The sequence below is a fragment of the Thalassophryne amazonica genome, chromosome 23, assembly GCF_902500255.1.
Source record: "Thalassophryne amazonica chromosome 23, fThaAma1.1, whole genome shotgun sequence".
Taxonomy (NCBI): domain Eukaryota; kingdom Metazoa; phylum Chordata; class Actinopteri; order Batrachoidiformes; family Batrachoididae; genus Thalassophryne; species Thalassophryne amazonica.
In genome coordinates, this window is record NC_047125.1 from 14707908 (window position 1) to 14724812 (window position 16905).

The window sequence follows — 16905 nt, forward strand, 5'->3', positions numbered from 1 at the left end:
TTGACGCAGCCAAGAATGCCCCATTGTTCTGAGTGTGCAGACGGCTCATTGTTGTTTGCCTCAACTTGTGCAGCAGATCTGGCCTTCAAGGGTCCGTCTTCATAACTGAAAAGAATAGGTGACCGAAAGCTGAAATCTTGGATAACTTGTGAAGATGATGTACTTTTAAAATGTGTGCCAACCTGATGAAGGTACAGGTTCAAGAAATTTAGAAAATTCAAGCAAACCCACCTTTGTTAAATCAATGGAAAAAATCTTTCAAACACCATATATTTATTTAAAAGCAGTTTTGACAGGAGATGTAGTCAATCTCAAATGGTTGGTCCATAGAAAGTTGAAGTTGCTGACATTAGTAGTGGAGCACATAAGTATGACTTTCGACCAGAAGTGTTCACTGGGTGTTACAAGCATCAGATTTGGCATGAATGTTCTTTATAAATCAGTGTTTGAGGAAAAAAAGCGCTGGCCACTTCAAAATCCAATATGGCGGTCAAATAGGGGTCAATGAAGAATTACACGGGGTCAAAATTGAAAAATGCTCCAATCATATTGAAGGTGAGCAGACATTGTATGTCTGATCACAAAGATTCCAAAACGTATAGTTTGGACTATCTATAACTGAATGTAATGGGGTAAAAACAGCAAGAATGGTGACACAGGTCACCTTCGTTGTGTACAGGGGTCAAAAGTTGAAGTTGGTCCAATTTTGTTAAAAAGTGGTGCAAATTATTGGTTGAGTTAATAAGGTTTTAAAAAAGAATAGTTTGCACCATGTGTCATGCTTAGTTATCATGTTACAGGGTAACATACAGGGTGGGCCAATAAAATGTGACCACTTTTTGATCGTACACAGGTTTTTGAAATGAGAACTTATTTGAAAGTTTTATTTACAGACTTGTAACAGAAGCATCAAATTCACATTTGATACCACAGGTTTCATACTTTGTCTCTTGTTTTCTACACATTCTATAATTGACATGTTCAATCCACGCTCCTCTTTTTTGGATTACAAAAGTGGTAAAATTTTATTGGCCCACCCTGTATGTCACGTGCCATAGAATCCAATTTATGTCAACATTGTTTGGCATTTACTTTGCAAACCAAGCATTCAGCACAGTCAAAACTATTCCATTTATTAATCCTATTTGTTCAGCCAATAATTTGCACCACCTTCTACCAAAATTGGAGCAACTTTAACTTTTGACTCATGTACAAACTGAAATTGTACAAATTGTACTTTGTCACCATTCTTGCTGTTTTAACCCCATAACTCCATAACATTCAGAAATAGATAGTCCAAACTACAGCTTTTTGGAATCATTGTCATGTGGTATAGCTTCCAATATGACTAGAGCATTTTTAAATTTAGACCCCTTGTAATTCTTCGTTGATCCCTACCTGGCTGCCATGTTGGATTTTCAAGTGGCCAGCACTTTTTTTTTTCCCCTCAAACACTGATTTATGAAGCACATTCATGCCAAATCTGATGCTTGTATCGCCATGTGAAGGATTGTTCATCGGCTGAGCTGTAGATCTTTAGCTCCTATTTTTTTTTTTTTTTTGCATCTCTTGCTGGTATTGCACACTATACTACCAAAATAGAAGTAAAAGTGGACCCTCAAACATCTATCAGTGATGAAAACCAGTGACAGTGCTCTAAATTTCAGATGGCCTTAGATAAGATTAGAGTGAAGGTGAGAATTGCTGAGGTGTTTTTTGACTCCATGGCCGGTTTGATGCTTGCCAGCTCCCACTGCCCCCTTTGCTAAGCGCCAATGTTTTTGTGTGGCTCTGCATTTGACATTAGTGATGCCTATAAGGTTACAAGTGTGAAAGGGCTGTAGTGTTGGTTCAGCACTTCATCCCCTGAGTTGTGAATTTACTATCTAATATGTGCAGGAGCGTCAAATCTATGCCACAATGTAATAGCATACCAGTGGCTTTGTTCTAAATGCAGCTTGAATGAAGATTGAATAAATATTTAAAATGATTACTTTTATTTTGTAATAAGTGAGTAAATATGTACTGCAGAAATAACTGTTCACTGATATGTAGCCTGTGATAATTGATGCACAAATGAAGATACCCGAAGAAATGACAGTTGCCTTCATGTCTACCAATCTGCCTGACATGATCCAAACAGAAGGATTTTTCTTGATGCGTTTTACTGAAGATGGAGCCATTTAAGAACTACCTGAATTAGTAGGAATTGTACCTGAACCTATTTTTATTTTATTACATCTCCCAAGGACATAATAAAATCATTGGCGTTAGCAGCATTATGTCAAAACTACTGCACGGATTTTGACGAAATTTTCACCATAGGTAGATTCGGCCATGGAAGACCCTATTAATTTTGAATTCTGGATCAAGATTTCACTTTATATAGGTTTTGAGGGATTACATCAAAACTACTTAAGGGATTCTCACTAAATTTGCACCACAGATAGATATTAGGACATGGAAGACACCACTGAATTTTGGAGCTTAATCCAGATTCAGATTGGCGGATGTCAGAAATCTTGGCTCTTGTTCTAGTTGTACAGTGGAACCTCAGCTTTAGAACTTAATTGCTTCCTAAATGTTCTAAAACCGAAATCAGTTTTCCCATAAGAAGCTATGCAAAATGGATTAATCCGTTCCTGGCCCCAAAAAGAACACTGTTTTGTTGTTGTTTGTTTTACCTTTTTAACGGCATTTCATACATAAAAGGCAGACACTATACAAAGAATATGCATAGTATATTATACAAAATAGTGTAAAGTAATTATAGTAAAATGGACAAATGCATAGGAGAACATCAGGTAACTGAACTTCTGGACTTCCTTTTGCAGTACTCTGTTAGGACGTTTCACTGCTCAACAAGCTAGATTATTCCAGGTGTTTGTCAGAAAATACTCCAAATGTCTTAGCTGATCAGACACCTCTGTTGCAGTGAAACTCTGGTTGGATTTAATGTTGTATGCTAACAGCATTAGCACTTGTAGCAGCTTTCGGTAGCTTCCACCGTTCGCTCCACTTAATGTATGATTACTGGAAAAATACACGACTCATAACTTTTAATGTCCACAACAAAGTAAACCATTAGGAGAACCACTGTGCAATCCCCAAAAATATGATTTAATAAACATCTGAAGACTATCTTGCTTCTTCTTCTTTTGAGTTTATTGGTGGCTTGCAACCAAACACGGTGCATTACTACTGTGGCAGAGGTATTTGTGCAGTGATGCATTTTTTGTTGGAAAAATATGTTCGTGAACTGATTTATTTGTAAAGAAACCCGTTTGAAAGCAGAAGTTCCACTGCATTTTCAAAGGTAATGTTCATTCTTTAGATGATGGACATCGAAACTGTTTTTTTTTTTTTTTTTTTGTCCAAGAGTTAAGTAAACAGTTGGATTTACTTCATGCTTGGTATGAAATCACTTCCCATCTGTCTGGGGTGGCCACACAACCTCATTCATTTATTGCCATATAATAGTTCATACCACAAACTTTGTGAATATTTAGTGACCCCTACTCCGCCTCATTGTCACTCTCATTTGTGACAGTGAGGTGCAAACTGGCACTCTCAAATCAATCGACTGATTCACATCTGATCCGTATTACAGATTTAGCGGATATTTGATTTTGATATATGCTAATGAAAAGCCACTTCTAACAGGACTTTGACCTTGAAAGTTTTTTGCAAGATAAAAATTTGTGTAACTGGAAATTAGTGTTGGCGGAGGTATGTGCTCGAGTTTCAGCTTCTTAAAGGTGAATATTTTCTGGTTTATTTTATGTACTGGCTGCTTTACACCAACCTGAAGGGAAACTGAATATCTGTGAGCTGTGAATAAAAACAACAACAACAAAAAAAAACTTGATGGCATCATTTTTTTTTGAGGGGGGGATTTCATAGACTGACCAACAAATTGAAAACAGTCAATGGATTAATTGATTGTGAAACCAATCATTTGTTGCAGTGTGATTAATACATTCGAGGACCATTGAACCTCCTCTTCTGGGCCATGTTGGCATCTTTTAACATAAATTACAGTTATTCTTTATGTTAGTAATGAAGGAAGTCTGCAAGTGTCACATAGAATGCAATGGGGTCCAGTGCCTCTTAATGTGGGCATGCGTACTCTGTGTAACCACACGGCCATGGCTGAATCTATGCAACAAATTCCTGTAACTTGCCCAAAGAAAGGTGGACAAAGTCCCTTAAACGTGTCCCAGATGTGATGATCAGAACAATAAGACGGTATTTAATAGATAACATTGGTGCCGTCAGCTGCAATCCTGTGTGCATATTTTTGTCAGCTTTATTTGTAGTAATCATTCAGTGTTACAACAGCAGAAAATGGCTTGTGTGAAACTACATTTAATGTCCTTATTCAGACGTGCTTTGCATAAATGACTGCTGTGCTTGGAAGGAAAGCCGGGAAAACGGTGGACTTTCCCATCAGGAAGCGCTGTCGGGCAGATTGCAGAAAGCTATAAAAACGCAACGTTCCATTCATTTATCAAACAACATTAAAATGTACTGCCAGTCATCTTGAAAAGAAAACACCAACTCAATATTTTTCAAGTGTTGAGAAACGGTAAAACGCGCAATGAAAGCTGCTGAGCTTCTGGCTTGGGGCGCACTTGTTTGCTTTCGTTTTTGGGCAGGTTGCCAGCTCTGCACATTATTAACCAGCCCGTTAGGAGGCAAGCCGGATTAATAAATTTCATCCCGTTTTAGCACTTTTTTAGTATCATGGGTGATCATGGTTCAGGAGTGCCCTGGATGAAAAACTGCTCTAGAACGCTCTTGACCTCAAACTGGGGTGACGGTTCATTTTCAGCATGACAATGACCCTAAGCACACAGCTAAGATGTCAAAGGAGTGGCTTCAGGACAACTCTGTTAATGTCCTTGAGTGGCCCAGCCAGGGCCCAGACCTCAATCTGATTGAACATCTCTCCCATCCAACCTGAGTTTATGTATATATATATATATATATATATATATATATATATATAATTTTTAAAAACTTAACTTTTTTCATGTTGTTATTATGGGGTGTTGTGAGTAGAATTTTGAGGGCAAAAATGAATTTACTCCATTTTGGAAAAGGGCTATAACATAAAATGTGGAAAAAGTTGCACTGTGAATACTTTCTGGATGCACTGTAACTTTCTGTTGACATTCTTTTTATGAACAGTGTCCAATTTACCTGAGCATGTGATTAATCAGTTTGGTTTATTTATTTGCTCCCTAAAATGGCAACAAAAATAAAAGGAGGGGGAACCTCCTTTTCCCTTCCAACTTGGTAATTAGGTTTGAATCCAATTACAATCCTCTGCAATTCATATGAGACACTTCTGCGCGACAGTTCTCGCTGCACTTTCTGCATTTTAGTGTACTGTAAATTTATAGCATTCCTTTTGTACATTGACCCTAAAAGTGTTTTAAAGCCATATTTTATGTTCCTCCTCTTTCCTCAGCATGTACCGTCCTTGTGATGAGTTCAAGAACACCCACCCACGCCTTGTTTTCTCATTTCTCAAGGCCAACTTTGATTTTTTTTTTTTTTTCTGCACTGAGTACATGCGAAGCAACTGGTTTACAGACGCGAAACAAGATGTAAGTGAATTTGTATTTGTCCAACAGGAAATGACGCCTAAAATATAATTTCTGAAGAGGTCTCCACTCCTTCCTGCAGTGATCAGCCTGTATCGTTTGTCTATCAGCGCACACAGTATCTGTTGCCTGAAAGCACTCTGTACCCCTCTCATGTTATTCCCCCGTGAGGTTTTCCACCTTCTCCGACTTGGATCTGGACCACGACAATTAAACGTTCCTGCAGTGTCCCCGAGCTTGCGTATAAAATTGTAATTCCCCAACAACGGATGCTCAGGTTGCAAGTTGAAAAGTTCAAGTGTAAAACGCAGGGTTGAGCTGCGCGGGAGGATCGCTCGCTACAAGGCGCGGCAGGCCGGACATAGATTACACAGCAGAGCACAATATACTGACTGTGGGGAGGGCAACAAAAGTGTTTGCTGAACCTTATCAGTGTATTACATTTAGAAAGTCCTTCTTTTTCTGACAAAAGCCTGCCCTTGTCAGTTAACCCAGAGAGCTGTTAAATTTGTGCACTTTCTGTGCGTGTGTGCTCGGCCTCGTCTGTCAGGTTAGCTATTTATAACAAGCGGAGGTTAATGAAAAATACATGATCCCTGTCTTGTCTTCCACAGGTCCGAACGCTATTCGTCAGTGGGCTACCACTGGATATTAAGCCGAGGGAGCTCTATCTCCTCTTCAGACCTTTTAAGGTATGTTTATATGTTTTTAAATGGATGGGGTGCAGCTATTCTTAGCAGCTTTCTTTCCAGCAGTCAATGGGCGCTCCATTAATGGTGATGAAACAAACGCCAATGGAAACTCCAAAGGTTCAAGTGTCTGTGTTCCTAAAGCAGAGGGTCAAACGTGTCTTGATCCATGTGAAGATTATGTGTGTGTCATGGAAAATGTCTGCCTGTTTGCGCCAAACTTAAAGGGACGCGCTTTCATAGTTGCAAATTGGCAAAATCACTTTATTTTCCTTTTTATGGTGAGAAATGCTTGGGATTTCATTGATCCTCAATGACAACAATGTAAATGTTCTCCTACTTTAAGCATATTTTAGGTTTGAAATGGCTCGTCTTAGACTTCTGCGACATATGTCACACCACGTCTGGATCCCTGCTTTTTTTTTTTTTTTTGTGAGCCACGCCCACTGAGCTAGTCTATACTGTGCCACATGCTTATATGGTCTTGTGGGAAAGACTGGGCAACTGTTTATGAAAGGCAGATGGGGCGTGGCAAATGGCAGCTCCTTTTCAGTTAAAGCAACAGGCACATAAACCGGCCATTTCTGAGAGACCTGAACATTTTTAATACTTATTTGAAGAAATATAGTTCAGATACTGTGTAAATAGGTCCAATGTTAGTTTTGGCCATTTAAAAATATTTTACATATCTTTTGTTTTGTGACGTTATAATCAAAAATTTTCAAAAAGGCCAACAAAAAGGCTAAAGTCTGGGCCGAAAGGGCTAATCTTCCCTAGTGGGTGGGGTCAGGGCTGTTACTGCCTTCTGTTTGGTGATGCAATAAATAAAATTTGTCCATGCTTCTCAGGAAATGAGAGGCAAAACAAAAGAAGCTGTCATCAGAAGATTGTGGGGGAAAAAATGATTAAGTGACCCAGTCTTGACCTGTCCTGTTAAAGGAAACACTAAATGCAGTTAGCATTAGCATATCGGTTCACACAAGAAGTAGCATCGACATACATTGTAATGTTGTTTGTAATGTCATTGATGTCAAATACTGCCAAACATAAAGTGTTTAATTCAGCTTCTTTTTTTTTATGTTGTAAATTCAGTTGGCAGCAGCGCCAGCCATCAAATCAATTTTATTTATATAGCGCCAAATCACAACAACAGTTGCCCCAAGGCGCTTTATATTGCAAGGCAAAAGCCATACAATAACCACAGAAAAACCCCAATGGTCAAAACGACCCCCTATGAGCAAGCACTTGGTGACAGTGGGAAGGGAAAAACTCCCTTTTAACAGGAAGAAACCTCCAGCAGAACCAGGCTCAGGGAGGGGCAGTCTTCTGCTGGGACTGGTTGGGGCTGAGGGGAGAGAATCAGGAAAAGGACATGCTGTGGAAGAGAGCAGAGATCAGTCACCAATGATTAAATGCAGAGTGGTGTATACAGAGCAAAAAGAGAAAGAAGCACTCAGTGCATCATGGGAACCCCCCAGCAGTCTAAGTCTGTAGCAGCATAACTAAGGGATGGTTCAGGGTCACCTAATCCAGCCCTAACTATAAGCTTTAGCAAAAAGGAAAGTTTTAAGCCTAATCTTAAAAGTAGAGAGGGTGTCTGTCTCCCTGATCCGAATTGGGAGCTGGTTCCACAGGAGAGGAGCCTGAAAGCTGAAGGCTCTGCCTCCATTCTACCCTTAAAAAACTCTAGGAACTACAAGTAAGCCTGCAGTCAGAGAGCGAAGCGCTCTATTGGGGTGATATGGGTACTAAGAGGTCCCTAAGATAAGATGGGACCTGATTATTCAAAACCTTATAAGTAAGAAGAAGATTTTTTAAATTCTAATTCTAGAATTAACAGGAAGCCAATGAAGAGAGGCCAATATGGGTGAAATATGCTCTCTCCTTCTAGTCCTCGTCAGTACTCTAGCTGCAGCATTTTGAATTAACTGAAGACTTTTCAGGGAACTTTTAGGACAACCTGATAATAATGAATTACAATAGTCCAGCATAGAGGAAATAAATGCATGAATTAGTTTTTCAGCATCACTAATTCATGCCATGAAATAAGTATGGCATCAGATTAGCGCCAAAAGCACTCACGCAAAAAAAACATGCATTCTGGTGTATTATATTATTTCACACATGTAGATATTAATCACTTCATGTTTGCTGTGGCGACCACAAGTGCAAACACGGGAGCAGCCGAAGGGACTTATTTGCAGTTTATATCTATGCGTGTGGAATAATATAATACACGCCCGAATGCAATGTTTAATCACGCGAGTGCTTGCAAGTGTTTTTGGCACTAATCTGACCTCATACTAAAGTAAGTGGCTAGCTGTGCAGTTGTGCCTCTTCAGTTTATTTCCATTTAATGAGGTAAACATGCGCACATTTGCCTCCGCAGGGATCCTCTCTCTGCTACCGGACATGTCTAATATTGTTTTCCCCTCTTTGGTGGCAAAAAGAAGCGATTTACGCTATTTCTGATTGGCATGTCCAATAACGTTAATTAGCTGGTTACCACATGATGGTGTTTGCATTCAAAATCAATAATGCGCTCAGTTGAATGTTTTGTTCAGAGTGAAATCTATACCCCCAAAACATCTAAAAAGAGCCTGAATTGAGTTCTCCTTTAACTGTGGTTAGTGTGACTGCGTATGCAAAAATTAACAGCTAGCATGTGACCACATAGACTAATGCTAACCACAGTTGGCGTTTGCTTTATTACAGCCTGCATGTAATCAAATGTGCTGTGTCAACGTAACATTGATAATAAAGTAGCGATGCTCTACTCATCCAGAAAACTGCGGATTGCCAAGAAAATGTTGCATTTCAGATGACGTGTTCAGCTCAAGTTCATGCATGAATCCAACTTTTTGGATGACTGCCTTGAAATAATGCACTTTAATGTTGCAGGAGCAGCTCTGTTAGATTGAATAATCGGCATGATTGCTTTGTATCTAATGTCTCAACTAGATCATCTCCGAGGTATGTGCTCGGTGATGTTCACACGCGTATTGACGGGGATAAATCTCAGTAAATCAAGCGCAACTTAGAAATCCATTCCATCTGGTTTTCATGAATGCAAAACAATAACTTAAATGCATGTGATGATTCGCAACATCTGCTCACTATCTTGTTTTCTGTACCAAATTGAAAATTTATCCATCTTTTTTAATGCTGATTTTTTATTTCTGTTCCTTTCAGGGTTATGAAGGCTCCTTGATAAAGCTCACCTCCAAACAGGTAGGCCGGAAGACAGTTGGAGAGCAGTTTTTATAGTCTGAAAACTGATGAATGAAGCCTTGTTACTGTCGGCAGTGAGCACTTGCTTGCTCATCAATGCCTTGAATTTTCGTTTGTCACCCCACCACCACCACCATCTACCACCCGCCTCCCCTTTCCTCTTGGTGTTTCTGGGTTGTTGACTATGAAAGATTTGCACCGTTTTCCAGGAAGCACCTTGACAAGGGAAAAACATTTGCTGTTGCACCAACTTGCCTTTGGCGGTCGGCGATTACGCTTGTAGTTGCGGCATTGGGGTGGTGGTGGTGAGGGGGGGTGATATGAAGGGAGACGGAGAAGAATTTTGAGGTGTCAAAGCCAGTTTTGCCTCCAGGGTGACGGGACTGAAAATGAGCTCAGCTGGCAGGTGTCCCACAACCAGATTTAAGCAATTTAGCTTCATGTCAGTAAACTTAAACCACATAACACTGTATCCCACAAAGACGTGACACGCTCATTAAAAGGGCTGAGGGTGGTTTGGATAGAATGCCCACAGTATAATACTGTAAGAACAAAGCACAGCTTTTCTTTCTTTTCTTTTTCTTTTTTTCCTCTGGATGTGAAATTTATTCAGCAGCTCTAATGTGGGATTTTCACCCTCCCCCCTTCAGTGTAGTTACTTGAAGACAAATGCATTTTAAATGGAAAGCAGAAAGCTACACACACATGCGCATAGATGCACACTCGTCAGGATTGATATGCAGTTTTTAAGGTTTCAAACTTTACTGCAGCGATCGGACAGCCTCACGTTTTAGGGGCCACGTTTGCTCATTTCACTGATATTTTTGAAATGCACGCTGTTAATTTACCTTTTTATATTGTTTATTTGACAAATTAAATTGTAAATTAAAAAAAAAAAATTCCACCTCAACAATTTGCCTGCAAATGCAACACGTGAAAGTGTGAATGCTAAAAGTTTTGAACTCTCATTTCTTGACTTTAAATTCATGGAAATTGTTTTGTTCCCTTTAGGGCTGCCACAAACGATGTCACCGATTTATTTTTGCGATTAGTCAGCTAATCGGATCATGCATAAATTGCAGCCAGCATGCAGCTGTTATTTGTCTTTTAATGTTGCTGTTGTTTATTATATCATTTAATTATTTATTTTACTTTGTGTTATTGTTAGCAATACTGTTTTAATGCATTCATGCCAATAAAGCAAATTGAAATTGAGAGACTGACCTTCTCATAGGTTGTATCGTATTTCTTTTCCATCATTGCGGTGATGCGAGATCGGTCTCGATTGCTTCAGTCAGGATATTTGCTTGCCAAGGTGTGTATGTTGTTGACTTGGTAACAAAGTTGTGTAGTGAAGAGAATGTATTTTTTTAGCACTGTATCATAGCGTTATCAAACATCAGCATTATCACATTTCCTATTCAGACATGACATCGCTGTTAAGGTGCCCTGACACTTGCACAACTTGGATCCGTGCACTTGCACATCGTCATGACGTTCCCACCTGCTGTGTTCCCAGCTGGATGCCGCGCTTTGTTCCACTGGTTGCCCCTTACCAAAAAGTAGTACATACAAGTATGTTTCAAGTATACTTCCAGTTTACTTTTATATACTTATCAGTACTATATATACTTTTTTTTTGGTAAAGGGCCACACGCTGTGAGCTGGACGCTGCATGTATAAAATAATTATTTTGTAGCAGATTAATCCTTTTCTGTCAGAATTGGCTGTTGAAAATGCCTCTAATTGCTTCCCGAATCACAGAGGAGCATTCCAGCTGCTGCTTTTCTGTCACTCATGCTTAATGAGGTGGAGAATGTATTTGGAGCCATCTAAAAAGGTAATTATTTGTCATGTTTTTGTTTCTGTGTAGGCTCTCAGTTGTCCAGGTGGTTTCCATAGTAGAGAAGCTTGAATCTTCGACTGGACTGGGTTGCTTGACGCGAGGACGTTTCGCTTCAAATCGCAGAAGCTTCCTCAGCTAAAATTCTTGTTCTGGTGGTCTGACTTCTGTCTTGTGTCTTTAAGGTGGAGATGAACTGCAGACTGAGGTCCACTGGAACCTTTACACAAAAGGCTATACCAGCACCGCAGAGAGGGCGCCAGTGGACCTCAGTCTGCAGTTCATCTCCACCTTAAAGACACTAACCACACGTTTGAGGACAAGGAAGTTAAAATATTAGCCAGAGAGAAGAAATGGTTTGAGAGAGGGGTCAAGGAGGCATTCTTTGTGAAACGTTTGAAACCCAGCCTTAACCGGGGAGGGGGTCTGAGACACCCTTTATCCCCTGTTTACAATGGGGTACTCAGGTCAAAGCAGTTTCAGTCTTTTGTTCATGGTAATGAGTCATTCATGTCATCAAGGGAGCCATCAGGAGAGGGACAGCTGCCTTGTCATTAGGAGGGTGCTAACTAGAGCACAATTGGTGCTAATTAGAGCTATTGTTTAGTCACCAGCCTATTGCAGTCTGCCTCTTGGTAGGAGGGGTCTGGTTAGGTTTAAAACTCCAGCTTTTGTGACTTCTTGATTATTCTTCTCTACAAGAGTCAAGACAGAAGTCAGACCACAAGAGCAAGAATTTTAGCTGAGGAAGCTTCTGCGATTTGAAGCGAAACGTCCTCGTGTCAAGCAACCCAGTCCAGTCGAAGATTCAAGCTTCTCTACCATGTTTTTGTTGTAATGGCTTGGTAAAACAGTTGCATGTTCATCCCTTCTTGTGTGCAGCTGCAAAAGTATGTTTATGATAGATTTAACATCTCGGTATGATTGTTCAGATGAGCTGTGCTCTGATGTGGTGCGCTGATGTAATCACTGGCACTCACATGCAGTGTTTTTGACTCGTTTGCGTAATGTTCATGTAATTAATGCGTGATGGAGATTTGAACATTTTAAAATTTTCTTTGCACAAAGCTGCACACAGTTCACGAGTTTGAGATGAGTTCTCTCTCGTGCATGGCAGAGTGCGTGCAAGTGTGCAGATCAAAGTCGTGCAAGTGTCAGGGGGCATTTACAACGTTACGGGAAATGCATAACATATGTGTGCTAAGGCTAATGAAATCGTCATCATTAATGTTAACCTTTGCAGCTATCAATATAAGTAAGTAGCTCACTATTGACGTTAATGTTAGTAGCTAACTAGCCAGTTAGCTTAGCGAGATGGTTGTCCCTCGTCAGCATCAGTCACAATGTGTTTCCTTCTCAGATGCTCTTGCATCACCGTTGTACTGCAGTGGAAGACAAGTTCTGCCTTGCAGATTTTGCATCGCATGTTTTTCTCTTTAATTTGGTTAAAATATTCCCAAGCTTTTGAGCTTCATTGCTGGCTAGCCATGATGTTGTTTGGGCATAACTTTTCCGGTGACGTCACGGCTGACCCGGATTAACACTACTGTGCATGTGCATCAAGGGCAGAACGGCAGCAGAAGGTATAAGCAGCAGTTTTGAGATCAAAAATAAACTTATGTCTATTATTAAATTAGTGGCCAGCGATTTTGATAGTCTACATAATCTGATCTTTTTCTTTGTAGTTTTCAAAATGTGTTCCGTAAACATGACACCATTTCAGAAAATATCTACGGACACATGAAATTGCTGTTGTCTATATGTCAAACCTGTATGTGGCGCTGTGACACTTCCACAAAAAAATGGAGAGGGCGGCATGGAGCATGCACATAAAGTAAAAGCTGTGATGTTAATGTGGACCGACAACAAAGTCGATCTTCTGCTTCGAGTCACACTGGATTATAAATCGACTAAACTACAAATGAATGTTGACAAAATGTTCGTTATCTCCTGTAGCAAGAACACAAGTCGGTAGTCCACCATTATTGTTGTTGTTACATGACGTCTTGCAGTCGGGGTTAAGGCTGAGATAACAGAGGTGGGCCTATAGTATTGTTTTAAAAAATTGCATATTGATTGTACACACGATAAAACAACAGTGGCGTTTTGAGATTCATCCACTCTGGAACCTGTTTTAAAATAGCAATTTTTGGCTCAGCAAATTCTGTGGATTAAGTGCTAATACGATACAAATGTTTTGTGATATGCTTAAACTCATCTTCGTGTGGATGTGCCCTCAAATTTGTTCACCCTCACCGTCCCAAAAAGCACACAAAAAACCCTGCCTATTACAAGTTCATATCTTATACATAATTTTAAACTTGCTCTTCAGGAAGTAACTGAGCTAGCTAGAATAGTCTTAGCCTGCTAGATTTCCTTGTGGACATAACTGGCAATGCCTTTGAAAATGAACGTTTTGCGCTTGTTTGCCATTTTAATGTGCTCATTGGGTATTGTCAGCTACTTTTTAAAAAACTAAATATATTAAGTTTGTTGGGGCGTTACATAGTTATGTATGTGATTAGCGGTAGGCTTTCTTTGAGCTAGCCAACAAGAAACAGCGGACATTAAGCTTGTTTCTGTAATCTTTTCATTTGCTATCTTATGTGAGGTATTGTCTAGTGGTGGTGTTTTTTGGGGGGGTGAAAATCATTATTGTCAATAGAATCCAGGATCCTAATCTTTTAAATAACTCCACATTGTGATTTTTGATAACCTTGTGCATTCAAATTGAATATTTATTGCTATGATCATCACACATGGTCAGTTGCCTCTGTCACCCAGGCAATATCTGTGGTGTTATTAATCGGAAGTATTCCCTAATTAGCCAGTCGACTGGATGTTCAGCTCTTTCCCGGCCTCATCAAACCTTTGTGGCGTACGAAGTTTCCTTTGTTGATATTGTGTAACTTAATTCATTTCCTTTAAGATGCTGCAAATAGCTGCCTGAGCTACTTATTACTGGCTGGTTCAGCCAAGGATAATGTCCACTGTAGTGCTCCCCCCGCCAACACCCCCATATCTCTGTGGTTAGGACTATAGCAGGTCAATAGACCTGTTCAAAATGACAAATGTTACAAAATCTTTTGGGCCACATGTTGTTCTTGTTCCATTAATAAAATAAAAGATCTGTGCCAAAATTTATTGTAATTGGACACTGTTTAGGGGTCCCCCACAAAGCAACAATTTTCCCCAAACAAGCAATGTCGTAATCCAGTAATTCCAGTAACATGATCCTCTGGGTGACCAATCAACCACCACTTTTTGCGATTAGAAACCATCACATGTACCCGTAAAAGAAAATGACATCAGACTCTTCTCCCGTTTGGGTGGCGTTGCCTTGCCAGCGGAGGGAAAGTGTGCCGCTCTGGGGGACCTCTAAATCTTATCTGATTGAGTTCAAATTTGGTCCGCACCTATAAAAAACCCAAGTGGAACAAAAACAAGTGGCCTAACCCCGAACTTTTATTTTTTCACTATATAACATGAACAGCCCTACTGATCAATCAAGCTAGCTTTGCTAGGTAGTACATAGCTGGAATTAAAATAACCTCAGTGACCCCTTAATATGCATTCATGCATTCATTTACCAAGTAATTTTACTTTATTTTGAGTTATGTCAGTGTATATTTGTGGATAATTATTGACTGCACAACACCCTGCCCTGCAGGAAGTTGATACTTCATCAAGCTTCCTGCCACACCCGTTGTCCGAGAAAGCGTAGACAAAATTTACACTGCTCATCCTGAATGTGGATGCAACATAAATGGATTCACCCAAATTATCACCATGTTACACAGGACTCAGTGTACAGATTGACCTCCAATAATTAGTGTTCATTTATTCCCTTTGCAAAAAGTAGCTTTAGTTGCTTGCCTCTACTGGTGGTTGGCTCTCACTGCGGTATTGTATCACTTCCTGTTCCGGAGCACAGCGGTGTTTTTCTGTATCTGTTAGCTGTTTAATCTGCGCAGTTAGATTGATCTAGTTATCTAGATTACGATTTGTTTCCCAGTGTAATCTTTACGTGCCTTAACTAAAGCACTCCTTCTGCTGAATCACCTCTAAATTATTTACACATTATTCACTTTGCGTGTTTTTAGGAATCCGCTAGCTTAGCGTAGCTACTAGCTCTTAGCCGATTTAGCATGGCGGCTTCTCCTGTCTCTCCCGCACTTTTCTGCTCTGGGTGTGAAATGTTTAGTTATTCCTCGGCCTCCTTTAGCAGTAACGGTACTTGTAATAAGTGTAGCTTATTCGTAGCTTTGGAGGCCAGGCTGGGCGAATTGGAGACTCGGCTCCACACCGTGGAAAATTCTACAGCTAGCCAGGCCCCTGTTGTCGGTGCGGACCAAGGTAGCTTAGCCGCCGTTAGTTACCCCCTGGCAGATCCCAAGCAGCCGGGAAAGCAGGCTGACTGGGTGACTGTGAGGAGGAAGCGTAGCCCTAAACAGAAGCCCCGTGTACACCGCCAACCCGTTCACATCTCTAACCGTTTTTCCCCACTCGACGACACACCCGCCGAGGATCAAACTGTGGTTATTGGCGACTCTGTTTTGCGAAATGTGAAGTTAGGGACACCAGCAACCATAGTCAATTGTCTTCCGGGGGCCAGAGCAGGCGACATTGAAGGAAATTTGAAACTGCTGGCTAAGGCTAAGCGTAAATTTGGTAAGATTGTAATTCACGTTGGCAGTAATGACACCCGGTTACGCCAATCGGAGGTCACTAAAATTAACATTAAATCGGTGTGTAACTTTGCAAAAACAATGTTGGACTCTGTAGTTTTCTCTGGGCCCCTCCCCAATCAGACCGGGAGGGACATGTTTAGCCGCATGTTCTCCTTGAATTGCTGGCTGTCTGAGTGGTGTCCAAAAAATGAGGTGGGCTTCATAGATAATTGGCAAAGCTTCTGGGGAAAACCTGGTCTTGTTAGGAGAGACGGCATCCATCCCACTTTGGATGGAGCAGCTCTCATTTCTAGAAATCTGGCCAATTTTCTTAAATCCTCCAAACCGTGACTATCCAGGGTTGGGACCAGGAAGCAGAGTTGTAGTCTTACACACCTCTCTGCAGCTTCTCTCCCCCTGCCATCCCCTCATTACCCCATCCCCGTAGAGACGGTGCCTGCTCCCAGACTACCAATAACCAGCAAAAATCTATTTAAGCATAAAAATTCAAAAAGAAAAAATAATATAGCACCTTCAACTGCACCACAGACTAAAACAGTTAAATGTGGTCTATTAAACATCAGGTCTCTCTCTTCTAAGTCCCTGTTGGTAAATGATATAATAATTGATCAACATATTGACTTATTCTGCCTTACAGAAACCTGGTTACAGCAGGATGAATATGTTAGTTTAAATGAGTCAACACCCCCGAGTCACACTAACTGTCAGAATGCTTGTAGCACGGGCCGGGGCGGAGGATTAGCAGCAATCTTCCATTCCAGCTTATTAATTAATCAAAAACCCAGACAGAGCTTTAATTCATTTGAAAGCTTGACTCTTAGTCTTGTCCATCCAAATTG

The 16905-nt window shown here is 40.5% G+C and overlaps 1 protein-coding gene across 8 annotated transcripts in view; it reads left to right on the forward strand.

Annotated features, from left to right (window-relative positions):
* LOC117504570 (RNA-binding protein with multiple splicing-like) overlaps window positions 1-16905 on the forward strand; it is a 64863-nt gene that overhangs the window by 17890 nt on the left and 30068 nt on the right. For all 8 annotated transcript variants that reach the window (XR_004558831.1, XR_004558830.1, XR_004558829.1 and 5 more), the window contains exons 2-3: window positions 6227-6304; window positions 9494-9532. Coding sequence is in view for 4 of the 8 variants with exons in the window: in XM_034164038.1 (XP_034019929.1) it covers window positions 6227-6304; window positions 9494-9532 (117 nt within the window). In the remaining 4 variants the exon portion in view is untranslated. The remainder of the gene's footprint in view (window positions 1-6226; window positions 6305-9493; window positions 9533-16905) is intronic.